The sequence below is a fragment of the Amblyomma maculatum genome, chromosome 2 (assembly GCF_055883805.1).
Source record: "Amblyomma maculatum isolate TAMU_Amacu chromosome 2, ASM5588380v1, whole genome shotgun sequence".
Taxonomy (NCBI): Eukaryota; Metazoa; Arthropoda; class Arachnida; order Ixodida; family Ixodidae; genus Amblyomma; species Amblyomma maculatum.
Genome location: NC_139345.1, coordinates 223,902,478 through 223,929,791, shown reverse-complemented (window position 1 = coordinate 223,929,791; position 27,314 = coordinate 223,902,478). Strand labels below are relative to the sequence as shown.

The window sequence follows — 27,314 nt, the reverse complement described above, 5'->3', positions numbered from 1 at the left end:
TCCTGCGCTGGCCCGTCGAGCCAAAGTAATGACGTACGTACCGCGAACGACGTCCACTGGCCCGTCTCGCTGACTGACGGGAGAAGGATGGGTGTCTACCGCTCGCTGCGCGCTTTTCCCTCGCCACGGCCAGACTGAATCCAGCGGCGCGCGCTCCCTCGGCCATTTTCTTTTCTTTTTTTTTTTTTGCGCTCGCGAAGTGCCACGCCCCCCCTCCCACCAAACGCGGAGGAAGAAGAGGAATTTGTTTTGCGGAGGCTAGACGACCTCGGGCAGGAGAGTGATAAAACCTTTGCGAGGGAACGGAAGGAGAGAAGCATGACAGAATCAGGTGATTGCGGTGGCTGTAACTGCGTTATTAAGCCGCGTTCAGACTATGTGCGCAACGCACGTATCGTCCGTAAGGATCGTAAGCGTAAGCACAAAAAACGTAACGTGTCTGTTCAGACTGCTGTCGCATTGTGCGTAAGATGTGTAACGTCCGCACCGAGCGTGGGCGTAAATGTTGGAGGACCCGCGACTTTTACGTCTAGAGCAGATACGTCTGTTACGTGCGACCAATGCGCACAGCCGTTTCGGTTTTCCCTTTCCGGTCACGGGGCTTCCGGTCCTCCCAGATTTCGTGCGTAAACCACTAGTAGGCGACATCATCCGACACTCTTACTCTGCTGCAGTGTGTCGGCTCGCCGGTGTTACTGGTGTTGTGTCGGTGATTGTGTCTGTCCGCAGCTTGATCATGTGCAGTGTGGAATCTTGGCTGAGGAATTATCAGCCTCTCATAAAAAAAGTTCGACAGAGGCCGGCTCTCTACTACGAGTAGCTGAAATCGCACAGAGAGAAGTGCAAAACGATGCCTGGCTGCTAATTGTGAGTGCGCTGAGTCAAAGCAGTAAGTGATTTATTAATCCGTTTTTTCATGTGCGAACAAGCTCTCAACAACGCAAATGTTTTCTCTAGTTTAGAAAAGTGAGGTTATGAAGGCGGGGGATGCCCGCTTCATCCCCGTGCATTCTCAAAGCCCATCGACTCCGTTGACAAGTGAGGAAACAGTTGGCCTGCAGCGAAAGGCCGATGCGGGGCGACGTTGCGGTCGGGCCGCAGAACGAAGCTGGTGCGGACTCGTCGAAGTTTGAAAGAAGCTCACCGTAAAAGAGAAAAAGAAAACAGCATTTTCTGAGGAGGGACGAGGTTCCGCGGACGTTTCCGTGTCTGCCGCGCGCCCCGGCTCATTGTTTGGTGTCACTAGTGCGGCCTTTGAGTCACCGCCCCAGCCCGTCTCCAAGATCGCTTCGGGGCGCTGGTAACATCACAAGCAGGGATGCAGGCGGACCGTACGCCTGTTTTGGTGCAAAAGAGTGCGATCATGGGACACCGAGCAGGAGTGCGCTGTACGTCGACAATGAGAGCGCGCGCGTGAAGAAATGTGCGAAGGAGTGAGTAGTGCGTCAGCACGGTGAGCGGACGTTTGAAAACTGTGTGTGAACGAGCGTGTGCGACACGAAGTGTATTTGTAATCGAGTGGTTAATTGTTAATATACCCATTGTTCTTTTTCGTATTTCATTTGTGTGTCCAGTCTTTTCTTTCACATCTCATTTTGAGCTTCAAGAGCCCAGACCTCGGCTATCAGCCGCTTGCTAACCGGCGCCATGTTGAGAGCGGTGATTGGCTGGTCGTAAAGAACGTATCCTACCGAAAGGCGACCATCGGTTATCCTCCCTTCGCACTACATGTCCTGCCCATGTCCATTTCTTCTTCTTAATTTCCACTAGAATGTCGGTAACTTGAGTTATTTCTCTGACCCACTCTGCACACTTTCTATCTCTTAATGTTATCCCTACCATTTTTCGTTCCATAGCCCTCTGAGTTGTCCTCAACTTAAGTAGAACTCTCTTGGTTAGCCTCCACGTTTCAGCACCATAGGTGAGTACAGGTAAGATGCAACTGTTATATACTTTCCTCTTTAGCAATACCGGTAAGCTGCTAGACATAATCTGCGAGTGCTTGCCAAATGCGCTCCATCCCAATCTTATTCTTCTTGTTATTTCCTTTTCATGGTCCGGATCTGTGGTTACTACCTGTCCTAAGCAGACATATTCGCCTACTACTTCCAGTATTTCGCTACCTAATGTAAACTGCTGTTCCTTCCCGAGGCTGTTGAACATTACCTTAGTCTTCTGCATATTGATTTTTCAAGCCTACCTTTCTACTTTTCCTGTCTAGGTCATCAATCATTATTTGCAGTTCATACCCCGAGTTGCTTAGCAAGGCAATGTCATCAGCAAATCGCAGATTACTAAGGTATTCTCCATCTACTCTTATCCCTAAATGCTCCCATTCCAAGTCTCTGAATACTTCCTCTAAACAAGCTGTGAATAGTACTGGGGAGATCGAGTCTCCTGACCTAACACCTTTCTTTATAGGAATTTTGTTACTTTCTTTATGCAGAACTATGGTTGCTGTACAGCCACTATATATATCTTCCAGCACTTTCACGTACGGCTCGTCTACCCCCTGATTTCGCAATGCCTGCATCACCGCCGAGGTTTCAACCGAGTCAAATGCTTTTTCGTAATCAATGAATGCTATGTATAAGGGCTGGTTATATTCCGAGCATTTTTCTATCACCTGATTGATGGTATGGATATGATCGATAGTAGAGTACCGTTTCCGAAGCCCTGCTTGATCCTTTGCTTGATTGTAGTCTAAGGTTGTCCTGATTCTATTAGCGATTACCTTAGTAAATACCTTATACGTAACAGACAGTAAGCTGATTGGTCTGTAATTTTTAAGGTTCTTAGAGTCCCCTTTCTTATGAATGAGGATAATGTATGCATTCTTCCATTGTTCCGGTACCGTCGATGACACCAGGGACTGCGTATATAGGGTGGCCAGTTTTTCTAGCACGATATCCCCCCCATCCTTCAGCAAATCTGTAGTTATCTGATCCTCTCCAGCTGATTTCCCCCTTTTCATAGCTTCTAGTGCTTTCTTGACCTCGTCCTTCGTCACTGGTGGAACGTCCGACTTTTTCCCTACCGCCAATCTCATTACGGTCCTGAACACTTTGGCTACTGTAGAGATCTGTTTAGAACTCCTCAGCTACTTTGACTATCTTGTCCATATTAGTGAAGACGTTGCCCGCCTTGTCCCTTATCGCATACATCTGGTTTTTGCCTATGCCCAATTTCTTCTTTACCACTTTAAGGCTTCCCCCGTTCTTTACAGCATGCTCAATTTTCTCCATGTTATACTTCCTTATACCGGCCACCTTGCGCTTATTGATTAGCTTTGATATCTCGGCCAATTCGATCTGGTCTGTTGGATTGGAAGCTTTCATACTCTGGCGTTTCTTAATCAAATCTTTCGTCTCCTTAGACAGCTTACCGGTATCCTCTCTAACTATCCTACCGCCTACTTCTACCACGCACTCAGTAATAATATCTCTGAAATTATTGTTCCTTGCTTCTAGGGTAATGTCGCCATCTTCGGTTAGAGCTTAATACCTATTCTGTAACAAGATCCTGAACTTTTCATCCCTCCCCCTCACCGCTAATTCATTGATGGGTTTCTTTCTTACTAATCTGTTGCGTTCCTTCTTCAGATTTAGGCTAATTCGGGACCTCACCATCCTGTGGTCACTGCATCGCACTTTCCTGATTACCTCTACATCTTGCATAATGGCGGGGGTTGAGCACATTATGTAGTCGATTTCATTTTTAGTCTCCCCGTTAGGACTTTTCCATGTCATTTCCGGTTCTTCTGTTTGCTGAAGAAGATATTCATGATTCGTAAGTTATTGCGCTCTGCAAACTCAACTAGTAAATCCCCCCTGCTATTCCTAGAACCAATGCCACAGTTACCTACTGCCTTGTCTCCTGCCTGCTTTTTCCCTACCTGTGCATTGAAGTCGCCCATTAGTACAGTATACTGCGTCTTTACTTTTCGCATTGCCGATTCTACATCTTCGTAGAAGCTTTCAACTGCCTGGTCATCATAACTACATGTAGGTGCATAGGCCTGTACAACCTTCAGTTTATACCGCTTATTAAGCCTAATTACGATGCCTGCAACCCTCTCATTAATACTATAGAATTCATCTATATTACCTGCTATATACTTATTGACAAGGAAACCTACTCCTAGTTGTCACCTCTCTGGTAAACCTCGATAACACAGAGGCATAGGCATATTGACCAGTTTTTCAAGCCGCTCGCTCAATAAAGTGACTTTTTTTGCATGAATTTGTTTTTCGGACTGCCTGATTTTCCGGACGCTATCTCGGCCCCTTGAGGGACCGAAAAATTGGTTGGCGACTGTATATCATTTGCTGCGCCCCAAGCCTCAATTATATAAAGAGAATGGAAAGAGGACAAAGAGCGCTTTCCTATGTTTAATTATGACCTTGATGGCCAGGAAGAAGAGAATGGATTTCTCAGTGGCCCTCCCACACGGCCAAAGGACTCGCCTGTTTGGGTACCTGTGGCACCAGGTGACGTCAACCTGCAGGCCAGCCATGGATTACCACACTGTTGTGCCCTCCTTGCCAGACAGGCTCTCACACCACCATGCCTTGAACAAAGAAAAGATGCACACTTAGCTGATCAAGTGGTTTTCCTTCTTCGTCTTTTATCAAATTCTCCCCACTCACACACATGTTCTTCACATGGTGCCACAAGACCTGCTTTCATTGGTCACAGTTGTTATGAGCACCCATGTTGGTTGTTCTCTTGCGAGAGTTTTTCTCAAGAGGCCACAAGAATCTCTTCGTCCCACAGAAAGATACAACAAACATCCATAAAAACAAAACTGCAAACACCCGCCTATACTCTAAAACAAACTGCAACTTGTGACACGAGAAAAGTAACACACGCTGAGGGAATAATTCACGCCACCTGCACGAGTTCTCCAGCACGTACTTTGCTTACTGTACTTTCCTCTGTCAATGCATGAGCCATCCAGCTGAGAGTGGATAATCTGCCAACATTTCACGAGCCCATTCTCAGCAATGAAAATTTCCCAATTGTAGTGATGGTTACCATTCTGGTTTCCTTTCTGCTAACTGTGCTTTTATTTATCTGGTGTTTTCCCTGTCCACACCTTCCTCCTGGGTATATTGAATAACAATTCATAATTAATACTTAATATGCAGTGCAATTAAGGAATAATCTTAGTCATGAGAGCATTAATATGTTTACATTCATGTAAGAACAGCAGTATTCTACAAAAAGAAGACCAACTCGGTAAACTGGCGGAGGTCTGATGACGGCAAAAATGATTCCCAGAACTTGCTCATCCATCATTTGGATGCAAATGAAATTATGGATTATTTTAATTATTTATTTTCCATACCTCAAATGCCCCTGTGATGCAGATGAGTTTTTCAATGAAGTGGATATGATTGCAATGACTAACAGCGGTAGTAGGAAGGTCATTCCAGTCCTTTGGTGTCTGTACAAAAAACGAGGAAAGATGGGCTGATGATCGGGCTGAAGGTGGCTATACCATCTTGTCATGGCTGAGGCAAGAGGAGTGGCGGTGGGCTGGTAGAATGGCAGAGTTTCGAGGGGATTCATAATAGAATTTATGGAAGCGGGAGAGGCGGGCAACTTTGCGACGGTGAATAAGGTTGGGGAGGTTAGCTTTTTCTTTGAGTGTACTACAGTGTATTTGAGTGTATTTCGCAGGTGTACTACACAAGTGAACCATTTTTACAAGCTTTACTCATCATTCAAAGCAAAGACAAGAACTTTGATGATGCTAGCGTGCAATGTGCGCAAAGAAATGTGCCAACCGCATGAAAAAAATCACTAGGCCTCTGCACCAATTGCAATAGGCTATACCATGGCCGGAAAAATTCTCTTTGATTCGAAGTGATTGAACTGGTTGTCTTAGTGCCTTTCCTAGCAATTTTATTTCACACTGATCATTCCAGACAGAAGATGGCTTTCCATGGTGCAGCAAAGCATGAGTCTGCTAAGTATGCTTGATGATAGTGCCTTCTGTCAAAATGAATTTGTAGGATGACCACGTCTGTGGAAGATACTACACCACACACCTGAGAGTGAATCCAGAAAGCCTACAACTGTGGTTAATTTACACAGCCCATGCTCTTGCGCCTTGTTGTATTTGCTCTTACATTTTGTTACTTGATTTGTATGCCCCAATGCACAAGGAGCCTGTGAGTAATTTGAATAAATTAAGTAAGGATATCTCACTGCTGCACAAACTCTGTAAATGGATAGGACCCACATAAGTTTGTCACAACTGCGATGTGAATGAAACCAACTTAAATGCTTAATACAGAGATGCTAGAAAAATAAGGATCTAATACGGACTGACCTTTCTTGGAAACTGGCCCTGGAGTCATTAGAGAAATAACTGCATGCGTTGTCACACGAAAGGAATAAACACAAGTAGCACCTGAAAAACTTCTCTGAACAGTGCTGCATTTGGGCTGGCACCAGCTACAAGGTGGTCATTCAATGTCAGCCACCATGGTAAGGATAAATAATTGCCACTAAACTTTTGTATCTTGCAATTTCTTTTGTATTTTTGTACCTCAAAGTTCATGCTATCTGCAGTGTTTGTACCTTATAGAATTTTCAAATAAAAAAAAACATTTGGTAAGAAAAAAACTTTCTGCAACACCTCTTGGAGCATTCTTTCATGAACCAGCAATGATATCTTGCAGCTCAAGGTATTGATAAGTCTGAGCCCTGAGGCTTGCAGGGTTTTCATGGAATAGAACAAATTTCTGCATATTTATGAATTTTAAATATCTTTTCTCTGAAATGTTGCATTTGCCACTTTTCCACCCAGCTTTCTATTAAACACACCAACTTTAAAAGTAACATAGAATATTTCGAATTGGGAAGGATACTATAAAGCAATAAGATCATTTAGCTCAGTGATTTTTTAATTAAAAAACAAAACAAAGCATAAGTTTTTCCAGTATGAGGGAGCACTGAACAAGAGTAAAGGGGGTCAAGCCAACGTTTCGACAAGTGGACTTGTCTTCGCCTGGGCGCCCAGGTGAAGACAAGTCCACTTGTTGAAGCGTTGGCCCTTGTTCAGTGCTCCTTCATCTTCATCTTCTTCCTCTTGTACTACCTCAATTTTTCCAGTGTTACATGTTGAGAGACCTGAGGTGGGAGGCAGAAAACAAACGGCCATCACAATTTTCAATTTTTCTATCCACTTCCTTTCTTCAAATATTAGTGAAACATACAGTACAAATAATGGACCTGACACACTGTGGATTCCAATGAGTTAGCACTGTCAATCCAGCATCATCCATGAATAGGAGAAATCAGAGCTTCCACCGTTGACAGCAATCCCACATTTCTGAGAAGAAAATCAAATATGAACAAGGAGGCAAAGAGAGAAAAGACCCTTTTTTTACGACTGCTATCACTCATCCCTCCGGCATTTCATAACGAATGAAAGTAAAATGATTCGGTTTCTGGCACATGAAATCAGAAAAAGTCAGAAGTGCGCCAAAGCTGTTGCTTTGTCTACGTATTACACGCTCAAAGCAATATTTGTAAAAAACATTTTCATGTCAATATGCATGAATATTGGGCATCTCAAAGTTGAATGGCCTGATAGTATCAAAGAGACTGAAATTTCTCCACTATCATAGTGAGAAGCAACCAGCTTAATATTGTCACGCGCCTTCGTAGAACGTCGACGGAAGATGAAAAAGAGCGGTCGGGTAGATCGGTGAAGAAGAAGAAAAGAGCAAGGGCAGAGGAACGTTTGTACGCTTCGCCGCAGTCCTCTTTGTACAGATCCCTGTAAATAAACCCCCCGTGCGTACAAAGCACGTAACATCTTGGTGGAGGTGCTTGGGTGGCGACCACGGAGCGTTTCATCTACCGAAGAAGCCGTAGACTTGCTGGCCTACCACCAATGCGATCAGACATGGCTGAAGACGGCAGTACCGAGCAGCCAGGACCATCCACGGCGATACCGATACCACTGACGCAAGTGGTATCGGTATCGGCGCTGTACTTATACAACGCCATGGACGCGATCAGCACGTGATAGCGTATGCCAGCCGCTCGTTGAGTAAATGTGAAAGAAATTACACGGTTACGGAGCAAGAATGTCTAGCTGTTGTTTTCGCTGTACAGCACTTTCGTTCCTATCTGTACGGGAATGCTTTCACGATTGTGACCGACCACCATTCCCTTTGCTGGCTCGTGAGTCTTCGTGACCCCAGTGGGCGGCTCGCTCGATGGGCTTTACGCCTACAAGAGTTTAATTTTACTGTGGTGCATAAAAGCGGCCATAAACACTCAGATACTGACTGTCTTTCGCGTTTGCCGCTTCAAACGACTGATAATGACTCAGACAATTTCGATGAATATTTGGCTCCAATTTCACAAACCTTTCCCGATCTCCAATTTTTCCGAACCGAGCAACGCAAAGGCAAAACATTACCTTCACTGTTTGATTCCGCCAACGATCCTATGAAGAACACATTTAGCATTCGCGAAGGAGTGCTTTACAAGAAAAATTTCGCCTCTGGGGGAGCATGTATGCTTCTTGTCGTTCAGGAAAGCCTACGTATCACAGTTCTAGAAATGACGCATGATGACGCCACGTCTGGTCACCTGGGAGTGGCCCGAACACTCCACCGCACACAGCAGCGATTTTACTGGCCGCACCTCCAACAGCCCCGTTTGAGCAAGTTGGCATTGACCTTCTTGGACCTTTTCCAAGGTCCTCTAGAGGAAACCGATGGATTCTTGTGTGCGTTGATTATTTAACCCGCTACTGTGAGACAGCCGCGATACCATCCGCTACTGCGTCTGAAGTATCAAATTTCTTACTTCGACTCGTCATTCTTCGGCACGGCCCTCCTGCAGTCATCATTAGTGACCATGGACGCCAATTCACAGCGGACATTGTCGAAGAACTTCTTCGCCTCAGCGCCATATCATCCCCAAACGAACGGTGTGGTAGAACGAACTAATAGGACGCTTACCACCATGTTGGCTATGTACGTCGCTGCAGACCATAAGGACTGGGATGGCGTTCTACTGTTCATTACACATGCATATAACACAGCGCAACATGAGACAACAGGCTACAGTCCCTTCTACCTTCTCTATGCTCGCACGCCTCGCTGTGCCCTCGACACCATACTGCCATTTTTTATTCATGACGAACCTTCTCTTGCTACCACACTCTGCAGAGCTGAAGAAGCCCACCAGCTGGCCAGAGTTCGAATTTTAGCTTCGCAAGAACGTTCTAAGAACCGCTACGATGCCCGACAATAACAAGTTTCCTATGCTCCTGGTGACTATGTGTGGTTGTGGACACCTCTCCGTAAGCGTGGTCTTTGTCAAAAACTGCTGTCACACTACACCGGACCGCTTGTTGTGTTAGAGCGCATCAATGACCTGAATTACGTCATAGCATGCATAACGGCGAATGGACGACGGTCACGGCAGTCGCAGGTGGTGCATGTAGCCCGCCTCAAGCGATTTCATTCCAGAGGATCTCTGTAACTCGCCCGACGGGCTTCGTCTGCGAGGAGGGAAATGTCACGCGCCTTCGTAGAACGTCGACGGAAGATGAAAAAGAGCGGTCGGGTAGATCGGTGAAGAAGAAGAAAAGAGCAAGGGCAGAGGAACGTTTGTACGCTTTGCCGCAGTCCTCTTTGTACAGATCCCTGTAAATAAACCCCCCGTGCGTACAAAGCATGTAACAATATAAAATGATGCATTGTGCACAACTGCTATTACACAAAGTCATACTTTCCTTATTTGCTTTTGCTTTGGTTTTCAAGTATAAATGCTGCCTTTTGAAGAAGTCCCATCATCTCTGCATTTTTGCCTTCAGTTTGCAGTGTCACTCCATTTCTTCAGTAGTAACTTAGTCTGCACCTTTGCCTAGCACGTGGCAAAAGAGCCAGGGAAAGTTTTCACAAAAAAACCAAGCTCGCCTAATTATTGCTGACCCTTAAAGATATTGAACTAAGTAATTGAATTTCTAAAAACTAACCAGGCCAAGCCACTCCGCACATTTTCCATTGACGTCTATTCCATACCTCATCGCAAGCTGTTAAAGTGAATTAGTGAAGCAAATGACAACTACGGAGCGGCCACCTTTCAGAATGCTTGTGGCATTTCTGCAGAAAGCTTTTTAGATTCAGCCTATGCATAATGGGAGGGCACTGTTTTTATTCAAAACAAGGGGACCTTCTTGCATCGCTCCATTGCTAATTCTGACATTTTTCGAAAGCGCTAAAACAACACGGATTAAGAAACAGACAGGGACGAGTGCTATTTCCAACTGCCTGTGTTGTTTTTGTTTTAGCACTTTCGAAAAATGCCAAACCTGCGCCAACTAGTCCGATCCCTTCTATTGTTAAGTGACATCTTTCCTGAAAAGGTTGACAATGTCTCATGAGCTCTACAGTTGCAAGAGTGAGTACCTTCTCTCAAGTGCTTTCACCGCTAGAAATTACACATCAAGTGGCTGCACATTAAGTGTCTTGATCTGACCTTGTATTCTAGTGATTTCCATGTATGTTGGGCATTTCAACCTATGAGTAAAAAGCCATTACTTCCGTACAGCTCAGCCGACTCGAAACTCTTGAAAAGGGGCATTGTGGCGCCATGCTTTCAAAATGCCATGAAAAAAATCTTGTCCACACATGAATGCTTATAGTTTCGCCAATCAGGCTGAAAGACTAACAGATGCAAAATACCCCTTTCATATATAAAGCAGATGGGATTCTGAAAAAGCCGAAGGTGGGCAATGCTGTCATTCATTCCAAACAAATCTGGCAGAAATACCCTATCCCTGTTTTGTCCCACAATTTGAAAAGAATAGGTAAAAAGGTTGATGTTTTTTCTGTGAGATTGAGTGGCTTGTGTGCGAGGGCAAATGACACGAAAAAAAGTTGGGAATCTAGTTTTAAGTGCAACAATGCAAAGAAAAGTGGTTTATTCAGTCCCTTCGGAAGGCACATACTTCAAAGTGGTAAGACGCCCCACTACTGTGCCCCCCGGGTTCGATCCCGACGGCTGCATTCCGATGTCCCCAGGTGGTTGAAATTACTCCGCAGCCCTCCACTACGGCTCCCCTTTCTCTCTTTCCACCTTCCTCCTTTCCCTTACAGAACGGTGTTCCTTCCTGTGAACCAATTATTATTATTCAATCCCTTTGGCGTGTGCTGGATCATACATCAGCCGATTTGGCCATTGTCTAAATGAAAGGGAGCATGGAAACAATGTTGCTGCCTGCGACATAGGTATTTACTGTCGTTCATGCTTTTCCAGAGTTCAAAGGATACAAGAGAGATGCTATCACATAACAGATATACACACGATGCATGCAACCATTTTTGACCGAGATTAACAAGAAAAATAGGCACATCCGGAATAAACATTTATTGTCCCCTCTGAATAGAGCTTCTTGAATAGATAAAAAAGTGGTTTACATTATGCTTGACTAATCAGTAGGTCCCCAAAGCTGCAAAATATTAATCACTGACCAATTCTTAAATCTCCTCAATCACAAGCTTAGTAGGACAAACCAGAGTTAGTTCGTATCGATAAGAGTACAATAATGTTTCAACGAGAGTGACGAGGAATGCCACCACCACACCACATCTTCAAAACAGAGTTCACCAAAAAATTTTTCCAGTAGAAAATGTTTAAATGATATTATCTCAGTACAAAGATCAACACAATCAGAAAGAAAAACCACAGATTAGATTTTCACTCAAAACGGGAATTGTCGGGACACCTATTTTATCAAGATTGTTTAGCACATCAATGCTACCGTCAGTATCCGAGCAAATCAAGGCATATTTAGTATTTATTTACTAATACTGTCCCCCTGGGTGGGACCTTTATAGGAGAAAAAATAAAAGTGAACAACAAGTAGCAAATCCTAAGTTGATAAAGCAGGCTGTTCGAATCCATACGGGTCAACTCCAATTTGTTGCCAGTGTCCCATAGCCCACTATATTGTCCCACTAGGCTTATGGTTGGGGAGGCATTTCTAAAAAGGATCGTAATGCTACTAAAAATAGAGCAACAGACAATACTACAGAGCAGGCTTGTGTGACTTCCAAAGCATTTTTCAAAGTAGCGAATAAGAGTGACTAAACCACGCAGCCTGCAAACTGCCAGACAGCATTACCACTGATGAGGTATTACCATTCCGAGGTACGACGCCCTATGCAGGCTGCGCTTCCCCTCCCACGGAAATTAAATATATATGGGGAGCCAGGACTCAAAAGTAACAAATTCTGTGCAGACGAGTGAATAAAAATAGGGCTGCACCATTAAGCATCATTTGTTTCCAGTGACGTGAGGGATGCTGCTGGATCAGGAAGGGTTTTTTGCAGAAGCATTCCCTAACAATTGTGGATCCCTTCCTGATCCTTAGGCAACAGAACCTGCTCTGTGCCGAGTATTGACGTGGAGGACCTCTTCTACTCACTACCACATGACAGCATGAATGCCAGCGGTGTCGCTGTTCTTGCACTGCTTTCCTTCTCTCTGGCCTCAACCTTCGTGGGTCCTACGTGCAGGAGTGTGTTCAAGGGTGGCATCATATTTCTTGAAGACAACATCAAGCTTCTAGCAATCAGGGTTATGTACCTGGTGTTCATTAGAGCAGGAAGTGACATGAGAAATCTGTGGAAAGAGAAAGGATAGGAAGTTTACCTGCGAGTTGCCCTATAATCAGCACATCCAGTTTCTCGATATTACCTTGCTCATTAAAAAAGAGCACGTGTTGGAAATATGCACCCTGATCAGAGAAGCCCCTTTTGAACCACAATTCCGGTCACTCGAGGCTTGTAAAAGATGGCCCTGCCATGTCATGCCTTGGGTCGTCGCTGGACAATTAATGCCCCCACTTGGTGGAAGGCAGCTTCAACACACAGGTTGGAAGACTAAAAGAGGCTACGTTTCTCGAACAGCGTCTGGCCCGCCTGTCGGAGAGGCTCCTGATGAATATGAAGGGGGTTGGCCGTAAAGCGCGAAAAAGTGCCGATGGAATAAGGAAAAGAATTTTACCTATCCCTTATACGCATGGCCTCTCACACAGCCTCAAAAAAGTGGCTGGAAGGTTCGGCATAGAGGTGGCCTTTACTACCAAGAACAAGGTCGGCAAGATTTGTGCCGCTGTTAGAATTTGGATCCCCGCTCCAGGCAGCTGCGGATACGTGCCGTGAGTGAATATCAATTAAGACAAAAACAAAGCTAACGTAAGTGGGCCCTTAGTCCAGAGCCACAAAAAAAATATATATATAAAAAAAAAAGAATTAAGGAAGGACGTGCAACACGGGGGTCGTGTATAAAGTATCCGCGTCTCGTGTGGGAAAGTCTATTATGGACAGACTGGAAGGTGCCTCAGCGTTCGCCTGAGGGAACACGAGAGGGGGACCTCGACTGCCTCTTCAAATCTCGTGCTTCATTGTCGCGACTGCAGCAAAAGCACCTCGCGTGTTGCTAAACCTTCGGTGGCATTACACCAGATAGAAGTGGATTATCTTCGTGGCAATCTACCAGTGCAGTGAGTTTTTGCGCATGTGTGGTTTTGCTTGTCCGTTTTTTGTGTGCGTATGTTTTTCCTGCCTTGCGCGCCTTAATCTTAATAAAAAATCTTAATCTTGCGCCTTGATCTTAAAAAAAAGCACGAGTTCTTATTAAAAAATTCAGTTGTTAGTCAGCGCTTGGTTTGTCTGTGTGTGTTTCTTCCCCGGTCTTCGTTTTTCGCGCTGTGAAAAATGCTTCACGCACGTGCGGGGTATTCCTTACCTGCACGCGCCGGACGTTGGAAATACCGAGACATCCAATGTAAACAAAACAGCGCGACTGCTCAGCACGTGTGTGCAACAGGCCGCAGTGACGATGTCTGCAGAGCCTGCATTCCTCACCTTTCAGTTCCAACTTGCTGCTTAACACCTCTCAGAAGAACGGCTGTACCAAACAACCAAACTGTCACAGTGCACGACAGCTGAGCGGCTGAGCTGAGCCGAGCTGAGGCTGAGACTGGCTGCCAGGTGGAAACGGAAACCATTTGTCGATACTTTTCGCTTCCTTTTTTTATACCTGCATTTAAAACACAATTTGCTATGCAACTTGATTTTATAAGCACAATAAACGCAGTAAACGGTAAACCTGAGGTATAATAGTTAGTACGAGTCTATCACTGCATCAACTGCGCTTAAACTGCAAAGATGGCGTGACTCACAGCATTGCGAACTCGCCCACCCAATCTAATCGCTGCCTGCGTTTTTCGCGATATGTCTTTGGAAGTGTGTTTTTGTTCAAGCATTTTTCTGTCAATAAACGCCTTCATTCGAGGACGCCCTGGAAGGCCTTCGTGGAAAGCGTGCCTCTGTTGTGAGCGGCGTATCTGAGGAGCCATGTGAACGTTGTTTTGGTTTGTCGCTGGCACCTTGCAATGGCAACTCAAGGAAGCACGGACTGGAGGGGCCAGATCCTCAAGTCGCTCCAAGACAGGAATAGCATGCAGTGCAAGCAGTTCGAAGACATCATCGTGTTCAGTGAGTGCTTTCGGCCTGCGCTATGTCCCACTGCCCTCTTCTAGAGGGAAGGGTTTTCACGCGCATTTTGTGAGCCACTGGCATTTTCCATAGCCTCATGACTGCCGAAAGCTACCTTGTTTAATGGACTCAATACTGAGAACATGCGGACTTTCTCCCTCTTTTCGTGCGACGTATCTGGGTGCTGTCAAATAAAAACAGTTTGTTGTTTCGTTGACACGTACTAGATAAAATTTCTTAACTTTATCTGATTATTCTTCCTAATCTGCATTAGTATATTTGTGCTTCAAGTGTTTAACAAAATAGCACTCTTAGAACAAGTTAAATGGCATCTTGATAAAACATTTGAGGAGTATTGTCATTGCATCAAATGTCGTAGGGTTGCATAGCCAGGAATATTTTATCTTATTTCATTCATTGCGATGCCCTTGCACTAAATATGACTCAAGAAATCGGCAGCAGCAATAATGTTGGGACAACTCGAAGGGGTTTAAATATCTATCGTTTATGCAGCCCCCGCAAGCAACCCCTACGAGGAAAACTGGGGGGTGGGCCTTGCAGTGCAGGCTGCATTTTCTGTAAATGCAAAGCAGTTCTCTCACAGTACTAGGTGACCCCTGCCGCCTCAAGTAGCATGTGTCGACCATGAGGTGAGGCTGAAAATGTAAATGGGAGTCGTTTTTCACCCTCACCATGAAAGTTGATTTCTGCTACTTGATGTGTCTGTGGCAGGAGTGGAGACAGACAGTAAGTGAAACAAAAATGCAGCAAACAAAATGTTGGTAATCCATAATGCATGCAGTAACAAGTATGAAAGAATTGTGTAAATAGTAAGCAAATAAGGATTAGGAAAAAATGGGCTTAATGTCCACCAAAGTATTAGAAAAAAAAAATGCAGCATAGAAACAAGGTCACAGATGAACAAATAATACATGAAAGATGGCTCTCGTTTCATACAAGTACAGAAAAAGGGCTCAATATCTGTACACTGTTTCCTTTGTCAGTTTCATTTCCAGCAAGAACTGATTCAGCAATACTATGTAAATCTAAAGTTATGCTCTCCCTTTTCTGGATAGAGGCCTGCCAATTTTCTAAGTGTCTAGCATCATTTAGACAACTTCTTCAGGAAATGGCAGACAGGCTGGGAATGTAACTTGACTGAAGATAAAGCTCACGGGAAGACCCACACAAGAGACGAAGACACAGGACACGCGCTAACTCACATCTGGTTTATTGCAGCAATAACAGCAAATATATGCTGAAAAGGGGTCATGCGCAGTACATAACAATCGCATAAAGACAGAAAAAAAAATGTATTATGGGAAAGCATTATGTGACAGCCACATTGTTAGAGGTGTGAGTAGCCTGTTGTATTCAGCTGTTACACACGTATGGACTGCAAATGAAAGCATGCTGTTACGTGCACTCTGACCACATACAGAAAACATGTTGCAATAGCAAGAGTAGAAAGGTATGTAGTTGATTGCAGCACATGGAACTCACTGTGGGCATTTGAAGCAGGGCATAAAAGGGCAGTGCAGTGGAAAAGCCGTGCAGAATTGCAGACGTGCATTGCCGACAGTTGCTTTAAAAAGTGAAGCAGGACCTCTATCCATGGTTGAGTTACACAAGTGGTCAGCCTTGCATTTGAAAGTATGGGCAAAAATGTGCCTTGTGTTTGAAGGGTGTGTTACAGTATTGACAAGCTACAGCATGTTTTGAAGTGTGTATTGGCGTAGATTAGTGTCCATCATGGTTCATCAACTCGCCCAATCAGCCGTTCTTCTACATGGCAAATATGTTCGTGAAGCCCACGGTACTGATTGTGTTCAGGTGGCACTTATGCTGACCTGCACATTTGTGCAGTCATCCACCACAGCACCTGTGTGTTGCATAGTTTTTTTGTTTTTTTAATAGCGAGGCAGGGCTACGAGGTATGTGACAACTGCATTGCGGGGCCATTGTTAGCCATGCATGGCTGAGCACGGTGTGAAACTAGTCTGTGCCTTTTGCCCTCAGGCGGCCAACTTCCCTTTCTTTTCATTACGTTGTGCATTTGTCCGGCTGACTTATCATTTTTTCAACACCAAGTGACGAAATCCAGCCTTCTACTTCCGGGACTTCTTTGAGTAACTGCATGATCTGGTTCATTTAACAGTTGTCAAGGGCCAGAAAATTGTTCTTTTTTTCTTACTTGAAGGAATGCAATTGGAATCGATAACTGCAGTTGACAGAGTGCAAAGGCACATTTCTGTATTGTGTGCTTGTTGGAATTGGGAGATCAGTGGCACAGTCTAGCATAACCTGTTGCTGCTCTTTGTGAAATTTATTCCTTCACAATTTTTTACAGAGTGTGAAGTTCATCAGCATTATCAGTTGTCAAAAAAACTTGTCACTTTTTGATATGAAATTTAATTAGTTTAATTACTAGTTTGTTCTTGTTTTTTTTTCTTTTTTTTACAGATATTGAATGTGCGGCAACTGTCACACTTAGTGCAGTATTTAAGAGGTCATTGGCAATAATGATTGTTTTGTTTGTTGGTGTCATAAAGGACAAGCTGCCTTTAAAAGTTTAGTATGTGGAGCAAAGTGAAAAGACAATTTCAAATTGACCTTTAACAAAGTAGTAGGTGAATATGTCTACTTAGGACAGGTAGTAACCGCAGATCCGGACCATGAAAAGGAAATAAGAAGAATAAGATTGGGATGGAGCGCATTTGGCAAGCACTCGCAGATTATGACTAGCAGCTTACCGGTATCGCTCAAGAGGAAAGTATACAACACTTGCATCTTACCTGTACTCACCTATGGGGCTGAAACGTGGAGGCTAACCAAGAGAGTTCTACTTAAGTTGAGGACAACCCAGAGGGCTATGGAACGAAAAATGGTAGGGGTAACATTAAGAGATAGGAAGCGTGCAGAGTGGGTCAGAGAAATAACTCAAGTTACCGAAATTCTAGTGGAAATTAAGAAGAAGAAATAGACATGAGCAGGACATGTAGTGCGAAGAGAGGATAACCGATGGTCGCTTAAGGTGACAAACTGGATTCCAAGGGAAGGAAAGCGTAGCAGGGGGTGGCAGAAAGTTAGGTGGGCGGATGAGATTAAGAAGTTCGCAGGGGTCAAGTGGATGCAGCTAGCACAGAACCGGGTTAAGTGGAGAAATATGGGAGAGGCCTTCGCCCTGCAGTGGGTATAATCAGGCTGATGATGATGATGATGATTGAAATTGAAGTACCCTTTCCAAAAACCTGCTTGATCTTTTGTTTGGTTGCAGTCTAAAATTGCCCTGATTCTATTAGTGATTACGTTGATAAATACCTTATACGTAACAGACAGTAAGCTGATTGGTCTGTAATTTTTGGTCTGTAAGTCCTTAGCTTCCCCTTTCTTATGAATTAAGATAATGTTTGCGTTCTTGCATGGTTCCGGGATCGTGGATTACACCAGACATTGCGTATACAGGGTGGCCAGTTTTTCCAGCACGATATCCTCGTGTCCTTCAACAAATCTATTGTTACCTGATCCCCTCCAGCTGCTCTTCCCTTTTTCATAGTTTCTAATGCTTTCCTAACTTCGTCCTTCGTTGCTGGTGGAACGTCTGACTGCATTTCCCTGCCGCCAATCTCATTATTGTTGTGACTTCATTGTCTGCTATAGAGATCGGTACAGAACTCCTCGGCTACTTTGACCTTCTTGTCCATATTTGTGATGACATTGCCCGCCTTGTCTCTTAGCGCATACATCTCATTCTTGCCTATGGCCAATTTCTTCTTCACCGCTTTAAGGCTTCCCCCGTTCTTTACAGCATGCTCAATTTCCTCCATGCTATACTTTCTTATATCGGCCACTTTGTGCTTATTGATTAGCTTTGATATCTCTGCCAATTCTATCATGTCTGTTGGGTTGGAAGCATTCAGACTGGCATTTCTCAATCAAATCTTTCATCCCTTAGATAGTTTACTGGTATCCTCTCTAACTATCCTACCGCCTACTTCTACAGCGCACTCCGCAATGATAAATTATTGTTCATTGCTTCTACACTGAGGTTGTCATCCCTGATTAACAGTTCAGTTCAGTTCAGTCGTTCAGTCGTGTCCGACTCTTCGTGACCCTATGGACCATGTCACGCCACGCTTTCCGGTCTCTCACTATCTTCCTAACATCACATAACTTCATCTGCAGTGCCTCGAGGATGCCATCTAACCATCGCGTTCGCTGCCTACCCCTTCTCCGGCGACCGTCAACCTTTCGCAACATCAAATCTTTCTCCAGCGACTCCTCTCTTCTCATCAGATGACCAAAGTAGCTGAGTTTTAACTTTAGAATTTGACCCTCCAATGAGCAGTCAGGGTTTATGGTCGACAATATCGACTGATTTGATCTTCTGGCAGTCCAAGGAACTCTCAAGAGTCTTCGCCAGCACCACAATTCAAACGCGTCAATTCTTCGGCGGTCAGCCTTTTTCACAGTCCAACTCTCGCATCCCTACATCACAACTGGAAAGACCATAGCACGAGTTATACGGATCTTGGTTGGCAGACTAATGTCTCTGCTCTTTACTAGGCGGTCAAGGCTAACCATTGCTCTCTTTCCCAGAAGCAGGCGTCTCCTAATTTCATGGCTGCAGTCTCCTTCCGAGGTAATCTTGGAGCCCAAGAAGAGAAAATCTGTCACAGCTTCCACTTCTTGTCCATTGATGCTCCAGGACTTGATAGGGCAAGGCGCCATGATCTTTGTCTTTTTGATGTTCAGTTTAAGCCCAAACTTCTCACTCTCTTCTTGTACGCGCATCAGAAGTCTCTTGAGTTCCACTTCACTTTCTGCCATTAAAGTGGTATCATCCGCATATCTAAGGTTGTTGATACGTTTTCCAGCAATCTTCACTCCATATGAAGACTCGTCCAGACCGGCGTTCCTCATGATGCACTCTGCATATAGGTTAAATAGGCAGGGCGACAGTATGCAGCCTTGCCTCACTCCTTTCTCAATCGGAAACCAATCAGTAAGACCATGCCCAGTTCTGACTGTGGCCTCTTGTCCTTCATACAGGTTCCTGAGGAGACAGATGAGGTGAATTGGAACACCCATCTCTTGGAGAGCTTGCCACAGTCTGCTGTGATCTACGCAGTCAAACGCTTTCGCATAATCAATAAAGCAGAAGTAGATGGGTTTCTGGAACTCTCTTGCTTTTTCCATGATCCAGCGAAGGTTGGCAATCTGGTCTCTAGTTCCTCTGCCCTTGCGAAACCCAGCTTGCATGTCCGGAAGTTCCCGATCCACATACTGCTGCAGCCTACCTTGGAGTATTTTCAATATCACCTTGCTAGCATGCGAAATAAGTGCGATCGTGCGGTAGTTGGAACAATCTTTGGCACTGTCTTTCTTTGGAATGGGGATGTAAACTGACCTCCTCCAATCCTGTGGCCACTGCAGAGTTGTCCAAATCTTCTGACATAATGTATGCAGCATGCTAACAGCGTCATGGTTGAGGTTTTGAAGCAACTCAGCTGGAATGCCATCACTTCCGCTAGCTTTCTTCTTAGCAAGGCTGGCTAAGGCCCATTCAACTTCACTCTTCAGGATGCCCGGCTCGAGATCAGTAATCACAACCGTCTTATGTTGGGTTTGCAGGGTCCTTCTTGTACAGTTCTTCTGTGTATTCCTGCCACCTCTTCTTTATCTCTGAGGCTTCAGTGAGGTCCTTGCCTCGTTTGTCCTTTATCACGCCCAGCTTAGCACAGAAGCTTCCTTTGATATCTTTGATTGTCTTGTACAGAGCTCTTGTGTTCCTTAATTGGCTGTTGTCCTCAACTGCTTGGCACTGTATGTTCAGGAAGGCATTCTTATCTCTCCTTGCTATTTTCTGAAAATCCGCATTGAGAACCTTGTACCTTTCTCTTTCCCTCATAACTTTTGCCATCCTCCTTTCCTCAGCTATTTGCAAAGCCTCTTCAGATGACCAGTTTGCTTTCTTGCATTTCTTTTGCTTTGGAACTACCTTAGTAGCAACTTCTTGTATTATATCACGAACATCAGTCCACATCTCTTCGGGCTCTCTTTCTTCTAGATCTAATTCTTGAAATCGATTGCTCACTTCCACAGCATATTCTAATGGAATTTGATCCAGGTCATACCTGAAAGGCCTTCTAGTTTTCTGAGTTTTCCTCAATCGAAGCTTAATTTTGGCAACAAGAAGTTGATGATCGGTGCCACAATCGGCCCCAGGCCTTGTTTTTACTGCTTGTATAGCGCTTCTCCATCTCTGCCGGCAAAGAATATAATCGATCTGATTCCTGTACAGACCGTCCGGTGAAGTCCATGTGATTAACACTGAATATCAATTTTGTAGCGAGATCCTGAATTCTTCTGTCCTCCCTCTCACTGCTCATTTGTTGATGGACTTCTTTCTAATTTGTTCTGTTCCCTATTCAGATCTAGACTAGTTTGATACCTTACCATCCTGTGATCACTGTATTAAACCTTTCCGTTTACCTCTACATGCTGCATAATGCTGGGGTTTGAAGACAGTATGTAGTCAATTTAATTTTTGTCTCCTCATTAGGACTTTTCTATGTCCATATTTTATTTTCTGTGATTATTCACGTCATACCAGTATCACAGCCTTGAAAAAATGCGCAGATTTTCATGAAATATATATTTGCCGAAAAGTTGCATGGTTATCACTTTTTCATAAACTGTGTCATCTCTCAGCACTCCATAACACCGTTTTTTGTTTGCCTTCTTCTATTTTTCACCGACGCGTGATCCTTTCAAATTCAAGTGCATGCCATGTAAATTTAACTATGTATGCACATTCATTCGTACCACATACTACGACTGACTGGAACGCTCTGCCGTTGCATATTTGTGCTACCATTGACTTTGATAAATTTTACAAACTTTTACTTCCTTGGGTTCATTGTTATTAATTCATTTGGTCTTGTTACCTTGCATTTTTATTAATATGTATTCACATTTTATTTTAATGCTTTTAATTCCCTAAAGTTGTATAGTTGGTAATAATTTTTTCAGTGTATGCTCTTCTGTTCATATATTGTTTATTTGGTTCTTGTTTTTCCTCTATGCTCGGATGTTAATTGTAACTAATTAATATTTCTCTTCCGATGTCATATGCTGTGTGATTTGTTTGTATAATTTGTGGTTCTTGTCTATTTTTATCATTTGCCATAAGGGGCCTTTAGGAATGAACAAATAAATAATTATCTCTCTGTCCCTTCACTACGTATGCACTTTGTGGAGTGCATGATGAGTCCAGCCTCTATGCCTTGTCACCAACATTGGGCAGTTGTGAAAGTTCAAGGAGGTCCCAGCCCCTTCACGTAGCCAGTGTGAAATGCACTCAGATCATAGCCACTCACCTACAAGCACACAGCAACCACCCAGTGTGGAACAAACTGTGAGCAGCAGTACAGGGACAATGACAGAAGCAGACCCCCTGCAAGTCCAGAGAAGCCTAACATGCTAAACTTTTTTACTTTTGCAGTTGGTTGCTGCAGGCATTTTTGATGTTTTTATGTTAACCAGGTTGACAAATGGGCACATTATAAACCAGGATCCATATTTGCGTCATTATCGTAACTGGAGTCATCTGATTGGTGGACACACCAGAACCGTGTGTCACCGCTTGCGATGTTTCCACCATTCAGACGGCTCCAAGTCAAGGAGATAGCAACACACTGTAAGCTTGCTTAAAAGGCACACGGAGAGAGCACTTTGTGAAACATCTGAGATTCTTTGAATGCATTGAGCACACTATGTATTGTAGCACAAGGGTTACCTGCATTCTGTTAGCTACACCTGTCTTTGAGGGGATGTCAATTTTATTGGAATGCTTCAGCTGCATAGAAGTGTTATGGCTGATGTGTGTGGCTTCATGCACAGCGTCTTTTCATAGCAGCTGGCTGAGGCTGCTACGTGCCTGGTGCTTTTTGTGGTTGTATTAGCCATATTAGAGACAGCTACACCTGCTACCAAGGTTGTTTGAATTGTGGCTATTGTCCATCTTTTGCCGAGATGTAATGTGTTTCAAAGGGTTTTGCTGTGATCTTTCCCAATTGTCACTCTTGGTGAAAGGCTCAGTTTTGGGAAGTAATTTCAGGGTGTTCCCTTTGTGTGTTTCAGGCACGCAGCTGTTTGAGCGTGTGGATGCCCTTCGCGCGGACAATGTGCAGCTGACAGTACAGAAGGAGCGCCTGCAGCAGGAGAACCTGCAGCTACAGATGAACTCCGAATCCAGGTGGATGCTGCACTTGCATGCATTCAGATGATGACACTCGTAATGGGGTTGAGAAATGGTAGGCTTATGAAATAGGGCCTACGTCAGCATGCACTTGCTCATAGCTATGAATACATTCCAAACTTGCAGCATTATTTCAGGGCATAGGAAGCCAGTGCTATGCGTGTAGAGGTGCAGCCACAATGGCCCTGAGCACGATTACCAAATGACTTCCAAGTTTACTGTAAACACACTTTCGTGGTTAACTCTTGTTTCTATTCTGAATTGTACTTTTCATTTCTCACGCGAAAATTTCATAGAAATGTGGATGTAACAAAAAATTTGGGATTTTTTCCAATTTTGTTATGACCAGGTGTAAACAAGTCTTCAATGTTGCAGTGTCATTTCTGGGATATCTGTAATTTGAAGGATGTCAGATGCAAAACTACCCAAAACACTTTTTAATTCATGGGTGGCACCCACTGAGAGTGACAGCAGAGTGACGCATTCCCCTAGCATTTAGTGGAATGTGAAACCATATAATATGCTTTTTCCATGGAAACCCTACTTTTTGTGGTATCACAATCTGAAGCTCGCCATATTTTGCTTGCAGCATGGGGAAACCTCGAGCAGCTTTAGAGACCAAAATCTACCAGCTACAAGAAGAGATGACCGAACTGCTGCGGCGCAAGTCAGAGGTGAGGAGCAGCCTGCACATCTCCTGTGCCTTATTGCCATTGTGCCTCAGCGTCAGCACTGTTTTCTAGCTAAGCTGATTAGTATGGTGGATGTTTCAATAAATAAGTCTGTGCGGTTGGCCTTTCTGTCAGCCACTGAAATTGAGTGTTCTTGATATCTTTGTGTGTTTTAATTGACTCTCAAAAAGCTTACCAAAATTGCTTACCTTTTAAAATGTAGTCGTGTACTTAAGCTGCAAAATGCGCTTTTTGTGGCCAACCCTCTAGAGTTGAAAATTGCAGCCGACACAGTTGCCGACTCCTCTTTGGTGCTGGGAACAACACGTTGGGCTGGGCGACTCTTCATCGATAGATGTGTCGTATTCTTTTGAGAATGCTCCAAGGGCTAGACACAAAAGGCACCTTCTAGCACCAGCCCTAACAATCAGAGCTGTGACTGCCAATCCGCAGTGCGGTAAGCTGTCACCATGGCAGGTTTGGGCCAAAGGAGAAAGACACTCGAAGCAGGCTTTATTTTGCCGAGTAATTTCACGGCAAAGACAGCGCTCAAAAAGAACAGCACATCGAGCGAACATCCTGCTTTCGTGAAAGAAAGCCACCAAAATAGGGAAGCACACGTGAAAAGGGAAGGAGAATAGGCTCGCACTCACAGCCTGTAGTGCGTACAGTAGCTGGTGATTCAGGTGATGCTCTCCTCGGCAAAAAGACTGAACTGCACACGTGCACCGGCCATATAGGCCAGAGGAAATGGCAGGAAGCTCCCAGGTTATGGAGGGGCGGCCTCTATGGCTATGCCAGCACTGTGGGGTACTGGGAAGGTCTGCCCTCCTCTCACCATCCTTCCTAACAGCACGCGCGTAACCTCGTAACCACCGTTACAGTGGAATGGAGGGCTCATGTGTATCCCCACTACCAGTATGACGAGCACAGTTCTCGTGGTTAAAGGGTTGGGCCAGATAACACAGTTTTGGAAGGCAAAGATTCTAATTGTAATGATAGTTGAACCAGGTATGTTTTAATGGGCTGCATGCCACAATGAGCCCCAGTCCATGTGGCTATGCGAGCACGTCTGCACAAGAGCACTGTGGTGGTCTGTGCAGTGCATCCAGCTGCTCCAAACATGTCACTGCCTTCTTAAGGTGGTCCCAAATACTACTAAGGTTTCACTGAGGTTTAACCTTGAAACCCTGAAATGCCTGACGAGAGAAGGAACAGCGCTCAACTGACAACATTCAGTGTGCCATCGCTATATATACTCTGGCACCGCAGAACGTCAAATGAACACATGTGACAGACCTCTCTGACATGCAGATATTTTTTCGTCAGATCCAGCCATTACAAAATAGCAAATAGTTGAGCTCTTTCTCTGATATGGCAACAGACACATTTCGCACCAAACTTCATAATTTCTGATGCCTCAATAACCTTTCTTGTTAGCTTATCTTTGTGGGTGGTGATAGTCTGTCTTTTATTTTTCAATAATGGATAACATGAGCAGTCGCGGCAGTGAAGCAGACAGCATTCTTGCTCCCTAAGTTTGTCATTCAGACAACAACATGTTTGGCCGATGTACGAACAACCGCAAGCCAGGGGGATTGAGTAAGCAACATTATTCATGCAAGACACATATTTACTGTTAGGATTTTTCTTGCAATTATTAACATCTTTTTTTGTCCTCTTTCCAGTTCCATTTACATGCAAGCACATGACACTTAATCTGACAGGGGCTGAAAACACCACATCAACACCGGCTCTTTTTCCTATTCTTTTCAATACATGGATACTATAGGGTATAAGTGGTATAACGGCCACATTCCTTTCGACGTTGCTATTTGACTCTGTCACCAATCCCTATCTTAACATTCTTTTCATTACTGAAGCAAAAATTTCAAGAGGGTATCCTGCTTGAACAAGCCTATCTACTGCATTGCAAAAATAGCTTGTTTTAGCATTCTGTAGTTGCTTTCTTAAATGCTATTGTGCGTAGAGATCTGATTTAATGATTGGAGTGGGAATAATTCAGCCGCCTGAGTGCTTTTGAATGGTATAATCTTGTAATAAGCCCAGATGGCTTGGCATGCTTGCTCAAGCGCACTGTGTCAGGCACTGCGGCTCCAGCGAGTGTGCTCACATGCTTGTGCAGTAAGAGGCACGATACTGTCGCCTCGCTATAGTGGCTATGCTTCAACACTTGTATTGATTGAAAGTATACAGCGTACATAAGGGCAACGTGACTTTTTCTTGCTTGTGTTTTTTCCTAAAGAGGTGATGATAGTATTAGTGTATTGCTTCGTTTTTCATCTCTCTGTGTCTGTTCTGCTGATGCCACTCTAGGTCTGTATCAGCCAGCTCAAAAACAGAACGAAGTGCCTTCCAACTAGTTTATTGCACACACGAAGCTAAGCTTGAATCGTCAGATCTGGTGACATGTCACCTGTGATCTTGTTTACCGTGTAGCACAAGAAATTTCCTTTCGCCCATGTACAGAGAAATTGTAGTAGCAAAGCTGCCTTTCTTTTCTACATCATCATCATCAGCCTGACTATACCCACTGCAAGGCAAAGGCCTCTCCCATATTCCTCCAGTTAACCCGGTCCCGTGCGAGCTGCATCCGCTTAACCTCAATTGCGCTTAACCTCAGCGTTTGTCCTTTGTCCATGTACAACTAAGCAGTGCAGCATTTGTGAGAAGATCTCAAGCACTTCTTATCCGCTTGACCCCTGCAAACCTCATCCGCCCCCTGCTATGCTTTCCTTCCGTTGGAATCCAGTTTGTTGCCCTAAGCTACCATCGGTTATCCTTTCTTCGCACTACATGTCCTGCCCATGCCCATTTCTTCTTCTTGATTTCCACTAGAATGTCAGTAACTTGAGTTATTTCTCTGACCCAGTCTGCACTCTTCCTATCTCTTAATGTTACCCCTACCATTTTTCGTTCCATAGCCCTCTGCATTGTCCTCAACTTAAGTAGAACCCTCTTTGTTAGCTTCCACGTTTCAGCCCCATAGGTAAGTACAGGTGAGCTGCAACTGTTGTATAGGCGATGCGCAAAACGCTGACAACGCCGCCTGTCGCCAATGCCGCAAAGCGTAGGCGGGCTCGGTCGGGCGCTGTTCGTGTCAGCCTCTATGCGCGCGCGTCGCGTTTTCATCTTTGGTCGTGGTTTAACTGATATAACGCCGCTGTCAATCTTTAGCAATGTCCGGGAAGAATTGCTGCGAAGTTGATTTTTCAAACAGACATAAAACCTTGCCAGGAACACGTTTGTATAAGTTTCCAGTGATGCTTCACGAGAACGACGGCGGCCGTGAATCGTGGTTTTTCGACGCAGAAAGCAAGAAATCGCACCGAATGACATTTGTTCAGGTTAATGCCATTTTTTTTCGATGCGCTGCTACACGACCAAAGCTAATGTCATTTCCAAAGTATGGTAACTGCGATTGACATGCAAATGTTGGTGCGCCTTCAATATGTTGCGAAGATCACTGCGCTGTAAATGAAAGCTACCTTTAAATTGACATTCCTGTCTTGCATGCCTTGTAACCAACCTGTTGATTAGTACTATCAATTACGAAGTTAGCGGCAGTGTCGGCGGCGTTTGTTTTCGAAAGGGCACGGAAGGTGCACACGTCTGCGCTCGACTGCGAAACGCGTACGAGTTTCAACAACGCGTACACTTTGCGCACTAAAGCAAGTGTCAAGATCAACACGTAAAATAGGCAGTATCTAGTGTACTCTCCGAAGGCGCTTCTATAGAACCTTCGAGTATCGCCATACGACGCAGCATACTACAGCACCGTTGACTCCCGTACGTTTTCGCCAGATCGTTCGC

The 27,314-nt window shown here is 44.5% G+C and overlaps 2 protein-coding genes across 5 annotated transcripts in view; one reads left to right on the top strand and one right to left on the bottom strand.

Moving 5' to 3' along the window:
• The window catches only part of LOC146201376 (GATOR2 complex protein MIOS-like), a 264,250-nt gene extending 250,217 nt beyond the window's left edge, over positions 1-14,033 (bottom strand). For both annotated transcript variants that reach the window (XM_084595804.1, XM_084595805.1), the window contains exons 1-2: positions 13,914-14,033; positions 4,479-4,570 (exon numbers count right to left, since the gene is read on the bottom strand). In XM_084595804.1, the coding sequence (XP_084451930.1) occupies positions 4,479-4,516 (38 nt within the window). In that variant the 5' untranslated portion in view covers positions 4,517-4,570; positions 13,914-14,033. The remainder of the gene's footprint in view (positions 1-4,478; positions 4,571-13,913) is intronic.
• A 181-nt stretch (positions 14,034-14,214) lies between these two features.
• The window catches only part of LOC146201375 (autophagy-related protein 16-1-like), a 204,753-nt gene continuing 191,653 nt past the window's right edge, over positions 14,215-27,314 (top strand). For all 3 annotated transcript variants that reach the window (XM_084595800.1, XM_084595803.1, XM_084595801.1), the window contains exons 1-3: positions 14,215-14,546; positions 22,692-22,806; positions 23,399-23,483. In XM_084595800.1, coding sequence (XP_084451926.1) covers positions 14,444-14,546; positions 22,692-22,806; positions 23,399-23,483 — 303 coding nt within the window. In that variant the 5' untranslated portion in view covers positions 14,215-14,443. The remainder of the gene's footprint in view (positions 14,547-22,691; positions 22,807-23,398; positions 23,484-27,314) is intronic.